General features: G+C 32.7%; 1 protein-coding gene across 1 annotated transcript in view; it reads left to right on the top strand.

Annotated features, from left to right (window-relative positions):
* Window positions 1-17,907, top strand: part of LOC145256388 (uncharacterized) — a 215,744-nt gene that overhangs the window by 48,862 nt on the left and 148,975 nt on the right. The window contains exons 2-3 of the mRNA XM_080115240.1: window positions 12,080-12,159; window positions 14,314-14,468. Coding sequence (XP_079971366.1) covers window positions 12,080-12,159; window positions 14,314-14,468 — 235 coding nt within the window. The remainder of the gene's footprint in view (window positions 1-12,079; window positions 12,160-14,313; window positions 14,469-17,907) is intronic.

Raw genomic sequence — 17,907 nt, 5'->3', positions numbered from 1 at the left:
TGTGCCTGTTTCAACTCTACAACAGCCATTCCAGATGACTGGAATGTGCTATGCTGAAATCCCTCTAAGCCTGATGCCTCATTTCCATTGAACCATACAACATAGAAGGTAAAACACACACACACAACTTTGAAATAAACTTTTGTCTACCCTTATTCAAGAAATTTAAAACTTCTCAAACTTTGGTCGATCAGATATTTTGCATTTCTGAAAAATTGTTGTTACATAAATATATTTTGTTCATTAATTCATGTTTTCTCATCTCATTCTCAAAATCCCATTGTTGCTAACTAGTGACCCATTCATGACATTCAAAAAAATGTCAAGGGTGTGAGTTAAACATTGATTGTATTTGAATAAAATTATTGAATAAATTATTCAAAAAGTTTTTCTCCCTCTTTTAATTTAGCAATTTAACTATATGTATATTTTTTTCTTTTTTTTTTTATACATAGGCATCACCACATTATCAAGGCCAAGAGGCCACTCAAGGATAAGGGTTAAAGAGTGTACAGTAGAAATTGGACAATATAGTAATCATTAGTAATGAAAATTTGGTAAATTTGATAACTTACATGGAACGGCTCATCAAGAACTTATTTACGTTAGACTTGAACACAACCATATTGTAGTCAGCCAGAAAGCAGGAAAACGGAAGACAATTCCAAAAGCGTGCAGTTCAAAGAAAGAAGCTTTGTTCATGGAATCTACGTTTAGGTTTAGGCACAGATAAAGAGTGTGGGGGGGGGAATTATTGATAATGTTTACAGCTAGACGAGTGTTTCTTGTGAAAGTTTGGCAGGGGGGGGGACCATAGATTGAAGCTCAGTCGAACACTTTCCATGAAAATAACGATACATCAGAGACAAACTCGCAACATCTCTTCTGTGAGATAGAGGTTGCAAGGAGGAGAAAAGGACATCTCCTACGAGGCTACGAAGTCTATTTTGAACTCTATCAAGGCAGGACAAGTCCTTTCTAGCAGCTCCTGCCCAGATGTGGCAACAGTATTCCATCCTTGGACGTACCTGGCTCTTATATAGATAGAGAATAGCATCAGCAGTGAGATATTTACCGGATCGATAGAAAGATCTCACCATTTTTCCAGCGGCCTTGGCAACAGATTTGATGTACGTGTTCCATTTAAGATCAGGAGTAAAGGTCAAGCCCAGAAGCTTGTCAAAACTTGAGGCCTCCTGAAGACGAGAGCCATTCATTTCAATTGATGCCAGATGTGGATCAGAATGTTGATGATGTAAAGAGAGAAGCTTGGTTTTAGATGCATTAAAAGTAACCAGCCACTCCTTTCCCCATTGTACTACGTGCTCAAGATCAGAGGAGAGAGAATCAGAGAGAACTTGGTCGTTTACTGTCTTAGATGTGCTACCATAAATTGTAGTGTCGTCAGCATAAATGTCTACAAATTATGTAAGGATGTGATTTGGAAGATCATTAATGTAGATCAGGAAAAGAGTTGGGCCCAGGATGGACCCCTGAGGGACACCGGCATTAATACTGTGAGCTTCTGATTTTTGCCCCTCAACTACTACTCTTATGAACCTATCAGAAAGAAATGATTTAATAATTGAGAAGACTTTTCCAGCTATACCATAGCTAGCGATCTTATGAAGTAAACCTTTATGCCATACCCTATCAAAGGCCTTAGATATGTCAAGAGCAATTGCCCTAGAAAGATTGCCACCGTCGAGAGATTTGCTAATCCTATGAGATATAACTGTAAGCACATCTGCTGTAGATCTAGCAGAACGGAAACAATATTGAGTGTCACTAAGAAGGTTATTTTTGTTGAGATGGTTGATTACTTCTGTATTTAACACAGATTCCAGCAACTTACTCATGACGCACAGGAGACTTATTGGCCTGTACTGAGAGGGGGATGAGCGATCACCTGAATTCTTAAATACAGGGCATACTGATGAAATTTTCCAGGGAGATGGGAAACTATTTTCCTTAAGACAACGTTTAAACAGTTTTGTAAGTATGGGTGCTAGTTCAGGTTGAAGTTTTTTGGAATACCATCAGGGCCAGTTGCTTTACTGGAATCAAGGTTTTTGATTAGCTTGGCAACATCACGTACAGATATACGTATATCACATAGCGTGTTTTCTGATACAGGAGGAAATATTGGGGGTTGGCGGCCTTGGTCGCAAAGGGTAGAATAAGCTGCAAAGTTCTTGACAAAGAGTTTGGCTTTGTCTGATGCTGACGAGATTACCTCAGGTCCATTGATAATAGTTGGGATGGAGCACATGCTTCTGTTCAGGATTCTGTTTGCAATTTGCCAAAACTGGTGGGAACCAAGCCGCTGCTCAGCTACTTTGGACTGAACAGATTGAGCATACAACTCTCTTGCGTTCTTTATAACTTTCTTACAATGGTTGCTGGCAGTCCTGAAAACGGCTTTAGTTTCCATACATCTATTACGTTTGAAGCAGTGGAAAAAGTGATTTCTGTGCGCAATGGCAGCAGCACATTCTGGAGAGAACCATGGCTGGCTGTTAGGTTTTTGCTGAAACTGTTTCGAGGGTATGAAACGGTCAATACCTACAATTAACCATTCCGTCAGATCTAATACTATAGAGGACACATCCTTTTTAAACATGGAATGCAGAGGTAGATCAGATATAAATGTACGGAAGCTATCCCAGTCAGCCTTAGTGTATCGATATACTGTACGATTGAGAGGTACATCTGGGGACTTATTACATTTCATTTTTATCTTAATTGATACAACAGTGGTCAGAAGATCCAAGAGGAGACAGAACAGAAACTGAACATAGTTCAGGGTAAGTTGTGAGAAAAAGGTCTAGTAGGCTTGCATACTGGCCGTCATTGTCGGGCACACAGGTGGGTTCCTGAACAATCTGAGTGAGGTCATAGGCAATGGAGAAATCATGACAGAACCTCCCCTCATCATCGGTGTTGTTTGAGTGGGTCAACCATTCGACGTTGTGAACATTGAAGTCTCCACATACGTGAATGTTAGCTGAAGGATAAGCAGATAGGACTTGGTCAATTTTCTCAGATATGCTTTGAAAGATAGTAACTCCGCTGTTGTGGGGGCAATAGAGAGTAAATATAAATGCAGTAGTGTGAGCTAAAGCAACCCGGAAGCACATATAGGGTAAGTTAGGATCTTCCCTGGAGATGTCCCTACCACATGGAAAGCTATCTTTAATATAGGCACATATTCCATGCCCATGGCGATCTTGGGGGTCAGATTTAGAAGTTAAGTTAGAGTATCCTGTAATTGCGAACTCTTCTAGGGAAATAGCCTGTCCAATGCCACTTAAAAATAAAAGGTCTGGTTTAGTCTCCTGTAATTGGGTTTCAACCTCTGGAAGGTTAGAACGTAGACCCCTGATGTTGGAGAAGATTATTAACATTATTCTTGGCACTTTTCTATGACATGACTGTTATCAAAATGCATCATCTGAAACCAAGTATGCCACGAAACATTGCTCAAATTTGCCCTCTCCAGAGTTTAGGACATTCCTAGCAGCTGTGTTGAAAATTTGAATGTCGTAATCTATCACTGAAAGATTTAAGATTTAAAATAAATTTTTTTATATAAGTATTTGCAATGTGAAAAAAAAGTAACAATGAAATAGATGAATACAAATAATTGAAAAAGATATCTGATAGTCTGATGCTACTGAAAAATATTGAGGTATTTCAGAAGAAACTTTCTTTCTCTAAAACCAAACGTTCTTTCGAAACAAACATCCCAAGATAGCTATTATATTTGGATGTAAAAAGTATCTGATTTAGCAAAAAAATCTATAATAAAATATTTTATTTATGTTTTGTTTGATTATATTTTATTCATGTTTATTTTCATGGCCTTGTAGGATTGTACTTTTTTATATTTATTTTATATTAAGATAGTATTCTTTTTATTGATCGTTTCTAATGAATAATATTTTACTTAGACTTTTTGACTTAGTTAATAAAGGCTATTATTATTAATTCTTTTAATATATTTGTTTGCATCTGTATATAGTAAAGCAGTGGAATAGACAACTATCATATCTGAAAGACAGCTCTCGTCTTAATGATTTCAGATTAGAAACATCCCAAAGATAGCTGTTATATTTAAATGCATATTTCACAGATAATATTTCATTCCACAGAAAACTAATATTAAATACATGTTTATATTAATTATATATTAGTGTTTTTTTTTTGGGGGGGGAGGGTTATTATGGCTTTTGTAGGTCATAATTAAAAAAATTATGAAGATATATTTTTATACTAGCTGTACCTGGCCACGCGTTGCTGTGGCTCAGTTTGTTAAAATGGAACACATTCCTCAAGAAAAATTGCATTTTGTATTGTTTATTTACTTTTATTTTTTACAATTTTTTTTTATCAATAAAAGTTTTTTTTTTTTTTTTTTTTCCACCAGAAAAGATTAATTTTTTACCATAGATTGTTAGTTAGGTGAAAGTTTTTTTTGGGTTTTTTTTTTCAGGAAAACTTGAACTTTTTGGCAGTAAACGTTTCTTTTTGAAAACGGAATTTTTATTATAAAAAGAACAGATGAATGCTTTATATGAACACTGTAAATAGTTAGGTGAAAGTAGAGAAAAGTTTTTTGTTTTTTTTCTTTAGAGAATGTACAAATTATTTTTTTGTCAAAAAATGTTAAGAAAATAAACAGAAAAAATACTCCCATCATTAATTAATTATGGAAAAAGTAAATAAAATGTTGATTTAACGTTTCAAGATTTGAACAACACTTGGTTGAATCCGGTGATTGCATGTCGAACCCTAACCATAATTGGAATCGGGGAGGGGGGTCAAATTCTGAATAAATACCATTCTTTTTAATTTCGTCTTTTGTTCAATTTTTTGAGTGGGCTATCAGCGATTGCAAACTAACAAATTTAACTAAAATGCAAAAAATTCAACAATTAATTTTAATAAGTGCTCAGCTTCTAATACAAATCCTAGTAAATCAATCCCCTTTATTGGAATTGGAAACCTTCAAGGGAAGGATGAAACCAAATTATTGCCAGCATGTTTGGGAGAGGTTCTATTTTTTTTTTTTTCTTTCAATATTTTAAGCAGATTTGACACTGAGCTACCAGAGTTATTTTTTACATAAGTGTAACTTACCGTTCACATTGGAAATGTTGTCGGGTACGTTTACAACAAATAAACACTCCAATCTACCCATGTTAAGAACGGCTTTCGGAATAGACACTCCTAACCTTGTCAGCATACCCGAAAACCTATAAAAGTTGACATGTCAAATGTGAACGATGAGTTGGACGTAATGTAAAAATGTACCGAATGTAAATGTTATTTTTTTTTTAAGTAGAAACATATTTAGGTTTGGATATAAATTCCTAAACTCATTTCACCCTAAATAATTTCGGTGACTGAAATAGGAATCTAATTGAGTCTTTAATTTCCTGAATAGTAAAAGATGATCCACTATAGTCAATTTGCTGCTAATATCCATTTTTTAGGTACAGGGAAAAATAAACAAATAAGAATAAGGGAACCTAGTTTTAAAAGCCGATTTATCATAATTCTTTTTGTAGGTTTCCAACAACTTTTTGATTGTATTTGAAAGATTAAGGACTAAACTTAATTCCCCAAAGGAAAAAAACATTTGATCACATGAAAAAAAAACAGTTATGAAAACTGTTTTCACAACGAGCTTACCAATTCAGCTAAATTTTGAAGTTAAATTCATTCATTGTAAAAATCCTTTTAGAGATACATATTAGTTTCCTGGGTCTATTTCAAAGATAATTAGTAAAGTCCTAAGATATTGAATTAAATAAAAAAAGCAGCTTGTTTGTGCTAAAAATAGCTGAATTAGCCCCACAACCAAGTGTTTTTGCTGTTCGCATAAGCACAACAAACCATACTTTTGGAAATACAGAATATACAGAGGTCCAAAATCTGAGACAGCTGGATGAGAATAACGTCCTGTAATTAAAAGGAAGGAGGGGTGCTGGGTTTCTTCCCCCCCTCCCCAGATGGGGATCCGTACATTTCTATTGTAAATGTTTGTATAAATTTTACCATTTTTTAATTTAATTATTTTTCTATGTTCCTGTTTTTAAATTAAATTTTTTTTTTTTTTTTTTTTAAATTATTGGCTAATATTATATAAAAATTATGTTACACCTAAAGTTTCACATTCTTGCGAGCAAGGAAATTATTAAAATCTTGCATATAAAAATCATGCGAAGTCTGTAATTTAAAAAAATGTAGAAATATTTTTTGCAATTAGAATTTTTTTTTGTGAAAATATTAAACAAACAATGCTTAATTCAATGGTAATATCGGTAGTGCGTGAAATTCATTTTTCTTCGAGTTATATCGAATTCATTAATACGGACTCTAGGGCTATTTTCGTTATGTTCCTGTAAAAATTATTTTTTATTTTATTTTTTTTTTTTGTTACAAATTACGATGCTTTATTTATATAAAAAAGCAAAAGTAAATTCTTGCGTTTTTTATTTACTACTGAAAACCATAACTTTAGTAAAGCTATTTTTAATAATAATAAAAAATAATACATTTTCACTAACATTTAAGTAAAAAGAATTAATTTGTTATATGCTGCGATCATTATTTGATAAATACTGAATTTCCATTAAAATTGGTTACTTTCCTGATTTTTGGTGAATTTATAAGTAAAGGGAGGGGGTCAAAATGTTTATACATTTTGAGCATTGGCATTCATTTTGCCCGTACCTACCATTTTTTGATGAATATTTGATAGGAAAGCGACCACATGTGGTTAATTTAAATTAAATTTCAATCACATGGTTACATTATCAATAATTATGTGATTAAACCCATTGAAAATTTATCGATATTGTAAACACATTCTGTTTACATTAAGCTAGACTACGGCCTGTAGTGGTGAGACCAAAAGATCCTTTTAGTGATGTCACGTGATGGCAGGCGGTGATAAATAATTGTCCCCAAATAAAAAAATTGGCCTATCGGTACAAAGAAAACCACCTATTTATTAAAGAAAAATTAAGTATAATGTTATAATTAGAGATATATAAAAACACGCATGGGTACAGTAAACATATTATACCAAAATGTCGAAGTAATCGTTCCAGTGGTTATTTAGACTACTAATAACGAACAAATCAAGAATTACATTTTTATATATATAGATAATTGTTGTAGACCTGTGTTAGAGTTCACAAATGAAAGAAACCACAAGTAGTGCAAAGTGTATAAAATATAATATGTATTTATCATAAAGAATATGGGAGCCACTAAAGTGGTATGAGAGGAACTGGGATGATCGTATAGCTCTTTTTCCTGGGGTTGATCTCTATCGGGTCAGTTATTTTCCTTTTCGTGGAGGACCGGCGTTGTCCGGCTGCTTGTGGTGTTACCAACGTGTCATATATCTGGTCCATTACTTCTTGCTTAACAGGAGGTTGTCTTTCATCATCTGTTATATGTTTCCGAATTTGGTTTAAATGCTTCTTGTGTGTAAATCTTGGACCTTTGATAATGTAGACCATCCGCCCGATCCTTTTCTGGACCTTTCCTAATTCCCACATTGTACTATTATTTTTGTGTATCTGGAAAAATACCTTTTCACCAGGTAAATACCTCTTTTTAGGAACTATAGTATTTGGCAGTTTCACTTGTTTTGGCAAAAAGTTTCTCGAAGCCCGGCCTAATTTTTATCGCAGACATTAACTCTGCCGGTAACATCTTCGATGGAGCGTTTTCATTTGGCATAATTCGGTAAACTTGTAAAAACTGTTGTAGCGCCTTTTCTGAGGGCGTTCCTTTAGCCTTCTTCAGGGCTCTTTTCAGCATGTCTACAAACCTCTCTGCCTGACCGTTCGATCGGGAATGATAGGTTGGCATCGTTATATGGTTAACCTGGAAATCCTCGCAGAAGCTTTTAAAATCTGCTGAAGTGAATTGTGTGCCATTGTCTGACACTAGACAATCAACCACACCAAACATAGCGTACAATTCATGAAGAGCACTGATTGTAAAATCAGTCGGACTTTTACATCGAAATACCTCAGGCCATTTTGAAAAACTGCCTACCACTATTAAATAATAGTTTTCATCCAGTGCGCCTGCGTAATCTATGTGTATTCTTTGCCATGGGTGGTCCACTTTAGGCCACGGGCTAAATTGTATTGGGGGCACTTTTGCAACCAATGCGCATCCCTTACACGACTTTATCGTGCTTCTATATCAGTGTCCATACTCTTCTAGTAAACATAGGACCTTATGAGGTTCTTCAGTCGCGTAGCCACTGGGTGCCCCGTACTCTTTCTCGGTATAACAGTACCTCATTGCACATAGAATAAGCTTCCACTGACGATTGAATTTTTTGTTTTATCTCTTTGATGAAACTATCTTCTTCAGCCTCCCTTATTATATCTTCCAAAGTGACTGGTAGTTGCTTGATCATATTGAATAGTATTTGCGTATAGTCCTTTTCACTTTGTAGTGATGCTATTACTGTGTCTTCCAGTAGTTCCCTTGATTTCGGGATTAATTGCGACAATCCGTCTGCGTGACTTAACTTCGCAGATGTAAGAAATTCCATATTGAAATCGTAATTCAGTAGAATGGTCCCCCATCTTTGCAGTCTGTTGGCTGTGTAAGTTGGCAGACCTTTTTTAGAGCCAAAGATGGTTATAAGCGGCTTATGGTCAGTTTGTAATTTAAATTTACGACTGTAAAAATCGGTGGAATTTTGTAACACCGAATATGATTCTCAGGGCTTCCTTTTCAATTTGGGAGTAATTCTTCTTGGCAGGAAGTAAAGTTCTTGACGCATGGGCGATCGGCTTAGTGGACCCATCAGACATCTTGTGTAGAATGCACGTTTCGATCCCATAAGAACTTGCATCAGTTGGGACAATAATCTCTTGTTTCAGATTGAAATGAGTCGGGGATACATCTGATGTCAATACCTCTTTTAATTTCTTAAACGCTGCCTGGCGCTCAGGCATCCAGTCCCATTTTTTGTCCTTTTTTAATATTACATTCTATGGCACATGTAATTCATGCATGTTCTTAATGAACGTTTGATAATAGTTCGCGAGCCCTAAAAAACTTTGCAATGAGGTTCTGGCATGTCTTTTATAGCTGTGGACCTGTCTGGATCGGGTTTCCTCCCGGCCTTATCTATGATATGACCCAGGTATTTAATTCGTTTAAAAAAAAATTTGCATTTTGCTTCCTCCAATGTGAAGCCGTATTCTTTTATTCTATCAAAAACTTGAAATACATGATCTCTATTTTGTTCAACATTTTGACTACGCATAAGAATATCATCCAGATAGCCTATTGCGAAATCCAAATCGCTTAGCAAAGTATCAATTACCTGTTGGAAAATTGTATTTCCATCTTTTATGAAAAAGGCTTCTTTTTGGACAGTAAAACTCCATTAATAGTTTGACTACCTCATCAAACGACAATTTGTTCGTTTTCCTTAGTAAAATAAAGTCCACAAATTTGTTATGTTCGGACGTACCTAACTTCCGTAGTAATAAACGAACCTTCTTTTGCTCAGTCCATGCACTGCAATCAATCTTAAAAGAGGTCTTCAAATCTTCTGAAATATGCCTCAAACGTTAGGTCTTCCTCAGGAGCATAGTGAAATGTATCAATAGCTGACCAGATCACATTTTAGGAAAAAGCCGTGCTGGTTTCCTCTCCATTGTCCTTATTCACTCAAACTTGCGTTCCCAAATCCATTTTTTTTATCCGACTGGTTTTGTTGCTCTAAATGTCATTTTTTTAATTCCAATATTTGTTCGTTCATTTCTTTTCTCTTTTTTGTTTTTCTTTGAGATATTTCATTAAATTTAACTGTTTCTCTTCATCTGTTTTTTTATTGTCAGTTGCATTTCGTCGTTTTGTTTCTGCATTGCCAATTGTTCTTCTCTGAACCTTTTTTCAAGTTCTAATTGTTGACTTTGGAATTTCACCATTTCCAAAATTTGTTTTGCAAAATCGTCCTTTTTGGGGCGGGGGCGGTATGGAATTACTTCATATGACAAAATGAGTTTTCTCAGAAACAACCCAATTCGTTGATTTACTTTTCCTATAGTACCAACTCCATAGAAAAAAAAACTTACAAAATTCGTACCTGGTTATTTAACAAATATTTTTTTCATATATTTATTCCCTCGTGTGGCATTTTTTCTGAGAAAATAATTCTGCATTTGCATTTATACAGAAAGCAGTAAATTCTGTTTGTCATTTTTCAATTTTCATAACATGTAGGTACTGCGTTCAATTCCTTGTTGATCCTACACATTTTTTTCTCTTTTCTTAAAAAGAAAAAGTTACTTATCTGTGAAAAAGAGTTTATAGCATTTATTTACTATTGGCTATTCCTTTCGATTTCTGTGGGAAAAAGAATGTCCTTTTTTCATTAACACTTTGGCGTGCTTAGCGAAATCGTTTTTGTTTTCTTCTTCGATGTGCAGTCCCGTCGACCAGTGAAAATTTCAATTGGATTAAAATCCGAATTTTTTTTTTTTTTGTATGTGTGAATACTCGCTTTAGCCAATAAAATAAAATATGCTATCATTTACTTTTGCAGGATTTTTCTTTTTCTTTTCCCAACATTAACGCCTTTTAACTATACAATGTATTAGCAAGACCTGCTTTTTAGAACGAAAAAGCTTTTTTTTCAACATAACTTTTTTCCATCCCTATAAAAAAGTATTCTTTTTTTTTGTACTTACTGAAAACTTGATCTCGTTAATTCAGTAGTAATAATTCTTCATGCAATTTGTCTGAGTTCTGTTTCAACTTGTAGTCTACGCTTTTATTAGCTTTTTTAACAGCAAGATGGCTTTTGACAACGTCTTTGTAAAATCCTTTTTTCTGCAAGAATTGTCCTTTTTTGAAGTCCTCTTCATCCCATGTTTGTGGATTTTTATGCTCAAATGTTGGGTTTTTTTTTCCCAACATAGACAAGTAGTTTTTCCCGTTCTTCACCAAACTTTTGAAAAATAAATACTCTTGAAGTTTTGAATTTCCCCTGAGTGTAGGAAAAAATTATTTTGAATATCTGCATGTTCTTTTTTCTTGAACCCTTTTGGTCGTCAAATGCTGTTTTCTAATAGCCTTTTTTTTTTTTTTTTTTTTTTTTTTAGAATGAATTTGTTGCCCGAATATTCATCGTTCAGTTGTTGTTAGCAATTATTGTAGATTGATCCGGGAAATTCTTAAATTGTCCTCGTCAGCCAGTTGTTGTAGACCCGTGCTAGGGGTCACAAATGAAAGAAACCACAAGTAGTGTAAAGTGTATAAAATATATGTATTTATCATAAAGAATACAGGAGCCACTAAAGTGGTATGAGAGGAACGTGTTCGTAGCATGCGGTTAAACATGGTATGAATGTCTCCATTTAGTCTCTGAAAGTATTCATAGGACTGGTTGATCACTTAGTTCTCAAATAGGGGTGATTTGTACCCCACAACAATAATTCATAGTTATTTTTTTCATCAAGGAATGAATTATGTTTGTTTTAATAAAATTAGTTTATAAAAGCTAAAATGTGAAAAACATTGCCATTTTGTTCATATAGAAATCACTCATTTCCAAAAATAATCCCCTATCTTGTAGTCTGAAAAAACAAAACAAATTTATTTATGATGAGAGAAAGAATTGTAGATTTATAAAGAGAAAAATGTTAAATTTTATTTGGATCCAAGTTTTATCAAAATAACTCCCCAAATATGATATCAAATTGAAATTGAAGGGAATTTACCTATTTATGTGTTTTTGCACACAAAACTAGTCTGGTTCGTGATACCTAATTATAGTTGAGCGAGATGAAAGAAAAAAAGTAGACATGATAGACCAAAACCTTGAATTCATAAAATAAAGCAAACACATAAGCTTTCTTTTAATAAACACATGTAATTAATATCTTGGAATACATTTTTAAGAATTAAAAACAGTTTAAAGTTTGTGTTGACACAAAAATGTAAACTGTTTTTAATGATTTATTTTCATGATTTTTTATTTTTCATTTTGCAAATAAGCATTTCATGTTTTATTTTTCAGGTGGGGAAATAAATGAATTACCAATGGTTTTAAATGAGCATTGTTCTGAAGAGGGTACTCTTCTTCATCTAGCTACAATGGTGAGACTTTGTACAATTTCTTTATTTAATGAAATGGATAGTGTGTGGGTATGATTTGACTCTTTAACCAAAGTTGTGAAGTCTCAATGCATAAGATCTGACTCGGACTATTCCAAAATTTCTGACTCCAACTTCTTATTTTAAAATCTTTCAATATTTAGACTCTCATTTTTTGGAGATTAAAACATCTGACTTTGATTTATAGTATTCTCATGAGTTTGACTCTAACTTCTTCCAAAACCTCTGACTACACAAGCATGTCTTTATAATGTCAAATCAGCCAATTTTTCTGGTTATTTAATGCCAACGTATAATGTTAGAATGTGGCTTTGTCTTGTGTCAAACTTGGATAATGCGCAGACAAGATAAAGATTGTTGAAAAAAAAAAATTGTTTTAAAGGTCAAATGTAAAAAATGAGATTTGGAAAATTGAATCATAATTGAATTTAAATTGAGTTTAAAATGTGTATTGTTTCATATAATGAAAATTAGTTCAGAGGTAACAGACAAAAAAATGTTGCCTTCCTCATCTGAAGATGAAATGTTTACAAAAACAAATTCACTCTAGATAAGTCCCAACCAGCAGAAGAAGCAAAGAAGTCCTCCTCCATAGAAAAATCATAATAATATAACAATACTGGTTGTAATCGATTCATTGTGCACAATTAAAGACAAGTTGCTATTTTATCTATTGCTGGGGAGAAATTGTAGAGTTATACCTTTTACAACATTTAGTGTGTAAATGACTACAATGGTTGATTGGATTGAAATTGACATAAGCAATTTCATAGTCCATGATAGTTTCTCTTAGGTCAAACATTCTTGTATAGTTTTGTGATGTGTGTGACACAATCATGTTGACAGACCGGTTTTCGTCAGATCACCGAAGTTAAGCAATGCTGAGCCTGACCAATACCAGATAGGTGACCATTTAAAACTTCTAAGGTGCTGTATGTAGGTGGAAGGTAGGCCAATCCTCCAGCATTCCAATGTGTGTAGTGGTGGTGTATGTACATGTTAACAACCCATATGAAAAGATGGAGTTTACTGAACTCCATTATTTCGATTGTAGTTTCAAAATGATGTATAGTTTAAAAACAAAAATGTGTTTTTATTTATTGTTTTTTTTTTTTTTGTGGATGACTGTAAATATCATGAATGAAACATCTATTTTGTTATAAGGAAGAATGATCTTGCGGTTAGAAAACTTAATCTGTATTCATATAAAAGATGTTTGTCTGCTAACTCTTTTTTCTGATATAAAACCTAGAAACTTGGAATTTTCTAAAAAGGATCATTTATAAATGTAGATTATCATTATCTTTTTTTTGTATGAAGTCATCTTGACCCAGCATAAAACTCCATATGGAATTCTTTATCTCTTTGAATGTGATTTATAGTTAAATTGTAAAACAAATGTTAATTTTTTAAAGACTTTTCAAGGATTGAGATTTTGATATTTTTAAGACCTCCCAATAGAAGCCCTAACTCCACAAAATTAACACTTTTCTAAGCATGTAAGTTATGTAAATTGTATTTTCACATTGTTTTTATTATATTCCAATGCATTTGATGCTTTTTGAATGTTTACTTTATAGCTACAACCTCATTAAATGTTGTAAGGATCCTTGAAGGGGCATGATCACCCTCACCAAATATCTTTATTTTCAGATTTTAATGAGTTTCAAATCATTGTTAAAAGGATTATTTGGATCATTCAAATTACTGTTTTTGCCTTGGGTGTTATTTGCACAACATTTTGACTGGCATAACCTCCAACCTCCTTCAAATGTATCTTCTTGAACTTGGGAATCTTTTTGAATAACTCTGGAATCTGCATTAAAGAGTTCCATGTGGATTCCCAAGATTGACAGAAAGATTCCTAGTTTGACAAGATGCAGTTGAAGAAAGTTGAAGGTTACATGACCTGAAACATTGTGCGAATAACACTCAATATGAGAACAGCAGTTTAAATAATTTAAATCAATTATCTGAAAAATTCAGAAACATTAAGATACAAAATTAGGCTGATTCTCTAATCTTCAAACATTTTAAAACCCACAAATGGAAGCTTAACTTAAAAATAATTTTTTTAATGTGTTAATCTTTATTTTGTCACACAATTTTAACTATTTCTGTTTTTGATTCTTGCAGCTGGGTGAAGCAGACATTGTGCGTACACTATTGTCTGCTGGTGCTGATCCAGGAGTACATAACAACAAGCAAAAAATTCCATTAGATTTGGCTAAATTAGAGAAAGTGAGAACCGTCTTCAATGAAGAATTATTACAGGCAACAGCTCATTCAAAGTGAGTCTTTACTTTTCTATGTATTCGTTGTCTGATTCATTATAAAATTATTTTTATCTTATTTTCACTTTGCAAATATTTCATTTTGTGAATACATAAAAAAGGATACTTTTTATTTGCCATCTGTAGAATGCAATATTACGCAACAGATTTTTTGCTGACTACATGGTAATCTTCAAGTCCAGTGTCAGCAAATACTTGTCAAACCGTGTTCTTAAATAAACAAATTCTGCTTTTTCCATCCATTGCTTCCAATTCTCATTTTGTCCATCATCTAAATGACAATCTCATTAACCTTATCCGTGATTGACTTTTTGATGACTCGTTAATATATTAGGTTGACAAAAAAGCTCTTGCGGAATTTTTAATTTTGATTTCAAATAAGTTTTCCGTATAATACCTTTACTTTATATATCATGATAAAGAGTGTTTTTCACTCTATCTAATCGTTTAAATTACAATTGTTTCAAAACATTGAATACAAGACAGAAAAAAGCAAATTCACACAATTTTCTTATTTTAATTCAAGCTAGGTCGAAAAGCTGCTGAAACAACTCACAATATGAACAAAGCATTTGGCCCACGAACCATTACTTAATGCACAGCACAATGGTGGTTTAAAAAATTTGGTGGTGATGAGTCTTGAAGATGAGCATAGTGGTCGGCCATGAGATGTTGATAACTGTCAATTAAGAGCCTTAATCAAAGCCAATTGACACACAACTGTCTGACAACTTGCTTCTGAAATAGACATAATGTATACAACGATTTCCAACTACTTGAGAGCAATTGCAAAGACAAAAAAACTTAATAAATGAGTGCCTCACGAATTGAATGACAACTAAAAGAAACGCCGTTGTGAAGTTTTGTCTTCTCCTCTTTTACGTAACAAGAACAACCCATTTTTCGACCAGGTTGTGACTTGTGATGTAAAGCGAGTTCTTTATGACAACTAACAATGCCCAGCTCAGTGGTTAGATGCCAACGAAGCTTCATAACACTTCCTGAAGCCAGAGTTGCATTAAAAGAATGTCATGCTGACCGTGTTATGGTCTGCAATTGGTCTCATGCTGACAGATTCCATGACTGGTCTCATGAATTACAGTTTTTTGAATGCATGTGAAACCATTAGTGATGAAGTGCTCTCAGCAAATTGAGTAAATGCTTCAGAAACTTCAACAACAACACTCAGCAATAAAGCAGAAAAGGCCCAATTCTCCTCCACGACAATACTCACCCGCATGTTGCTAAACCAACCCTGTAGAAGTTGAACGAATTAGGCTACAAAACTCTGCCTCATCTGCCGTACTCTCCAGACCTCACACTTACCGACTATCACTTTTTCAAGTGTCTCAACAACTTTTTGTGTGAGAAATGCTTAAAAAACTTAAGCAATATCAAAAACGCCTTTAGTAACTTCATCGCCACTAGAACACAAGATTTTTACATTACTGACATAAATAAACTTTTTTTGCGTTGGCAAAAATGCATTGATTCAGATGGTGCTTATTTTGATTAATTAATTTTTGTTTGAGTTGAGATATGTTCATCTGCATTTAAAAGTTAAAACTACAGGAACTTTCTTGTCAACCTGAAAAAAATTACCGCTTTCTCATAAAAACTGTTCTCAGTGAACTTTATGTAATTATTTTAAAGTTTTGATAAATAATTGTTCAATATTAGTAGTTTTTAATTTCATTGTTTTATTTTAATTGAACTATTATTTATTAAAACTTTTTTTTAAATAATTACATACGGTAGAATCTCATTTACACTGTTAAACACTATTTGTGTAGATAGTAAACACTGTATCTCAATATGTATGGTCAGTTTTGAATGAAATCTATCATAGATTGTATGGAGAAGTAGAATTCCACAATAATTGTCAATGTTTGAAAAAAAAACAAAAAAACAAATAAAAATCATTGAATAAGTTGGATTTGAAGCAGCCCAAAATGTGCAATAACCAAAAGGACACATTTTTTTTAACACTTTTTCTTTTTATTTTACTTTTGATTTAATTATAAACTAAACAATATTAACTTTGCCTTCACATATTGTTTTTATTAATAAAAGGGTTTTATTTACAAAAAGTTTTACTAATAGCTTAAAAAATACATAGTTTTATTTACAAACATGTTTTGTTATATGCACATTTATTAAAATAAAAAAAATTATATTTACAAAACTTTACTTAAGCAAAATTTAAATAAATGAAACAAGCAAACAACCAGCATATAAATAAAAGTATTTTGTGCAGAAATGTTTTACAAAAATTTATATTTTTTTAATATTTAAAAATATATTGTATTTAAAAATATATACTTTTAAATATTGGATTTTTCACTGTAAAAATCTTGTTTGTTGTTCATTCTGAGGTACTTTAAATTCATTTGGTAAAGAAAAAATCATCATGGTAATGATGATCATCAGTTTTCATTTCCAAACCAACCATATTTTCTGTGGCTTTCATTCTTTTGCTACCTCAACTGTTCTACATCTATTAACTCAAGAACTCATCCATTCTTTCAATACTGTCCATATTTAATCTTTCTCTGACGTTATCAGATCTAAACTTGTCTTTAAGATTTACACTACACATCCATTGCATTATTCTCGTATCACTTGCCTTTATGTTAAACATACTCTTAAACATCAGTAGTCTGGTTTCACTTCAATATAATATCACACAGAATACACGTACCCGATAAACTTTTTTGGTTAACAATAATAATGCTCTGCTAATTAGTAATGATAGAAATTCCCTGAACTTCTATCCATTCTTAACTCTTACAATCATATTAGCTCTTCTTTGTGCTCCAAAGGTATCACTAAGTTAACAAAACTCAATATCTAACCCAAATATATATTCTTCACATCTGACTTATTATAATAAAAATGACAACAATTCAATAACTTTTGAACTTTTTGTGTTCTATTATTTAAAGAAAAGTCACTCAGCAAATGTCATTCTTGCATATGTTAATTTCTAATCTTTTCAATCAAATTACTCGTAGATTTCTACTTATTTTTCCAACAAGTTCACTTGAATTAAATAGTTATGATTAATATTCTATTCAAAATAATCAGAACATATTTGAGCAATGAAAAATTGTTTTATATATTTATAATGAGAAAGTGTGTATGTGGGTTCAGAGATGATTTTTTTTTGTTTCTCTCTTTAAACAACACTTAACATCTACTTCTTTTAGTATTCAGATATTTATTAAAAACAATGGTCATGTTTTGCTTTGATTTTACAATAAATTTGTCTCGTAGATGAGCCATTTTTCTTTCAGAATTAAAAATACATTTGTATGTTTGCAAAAGTTGTCTATAACATCTAAAAGTAATGATAAAATTTCATATTTTTCTCATAATGAAAACTGCAACTAAACCACATGTAAAACTTTCACTCTTGAACTACATTGTGATTATT

The sequence above is a fragment of the Euprymna scolopes genome, chromosome 3, assembly GCF_053919585.1.
Source record: "Euprymna scolopes isolate OS-2025 chromosome 3, ASM5391958v1, whole genome shotgun sequence".
NCBI lineage: Eukaryota > Metazoa > Mollusca > Cephalopoda > Sepiida > Sepiolidae > Euprymna > Euprymna scolopes.
The sequence above is the reverse complement of the archived record's forward strand: the minus strand, read 5'-3'. Positions and strand labels throughout refer to the sequence as shown.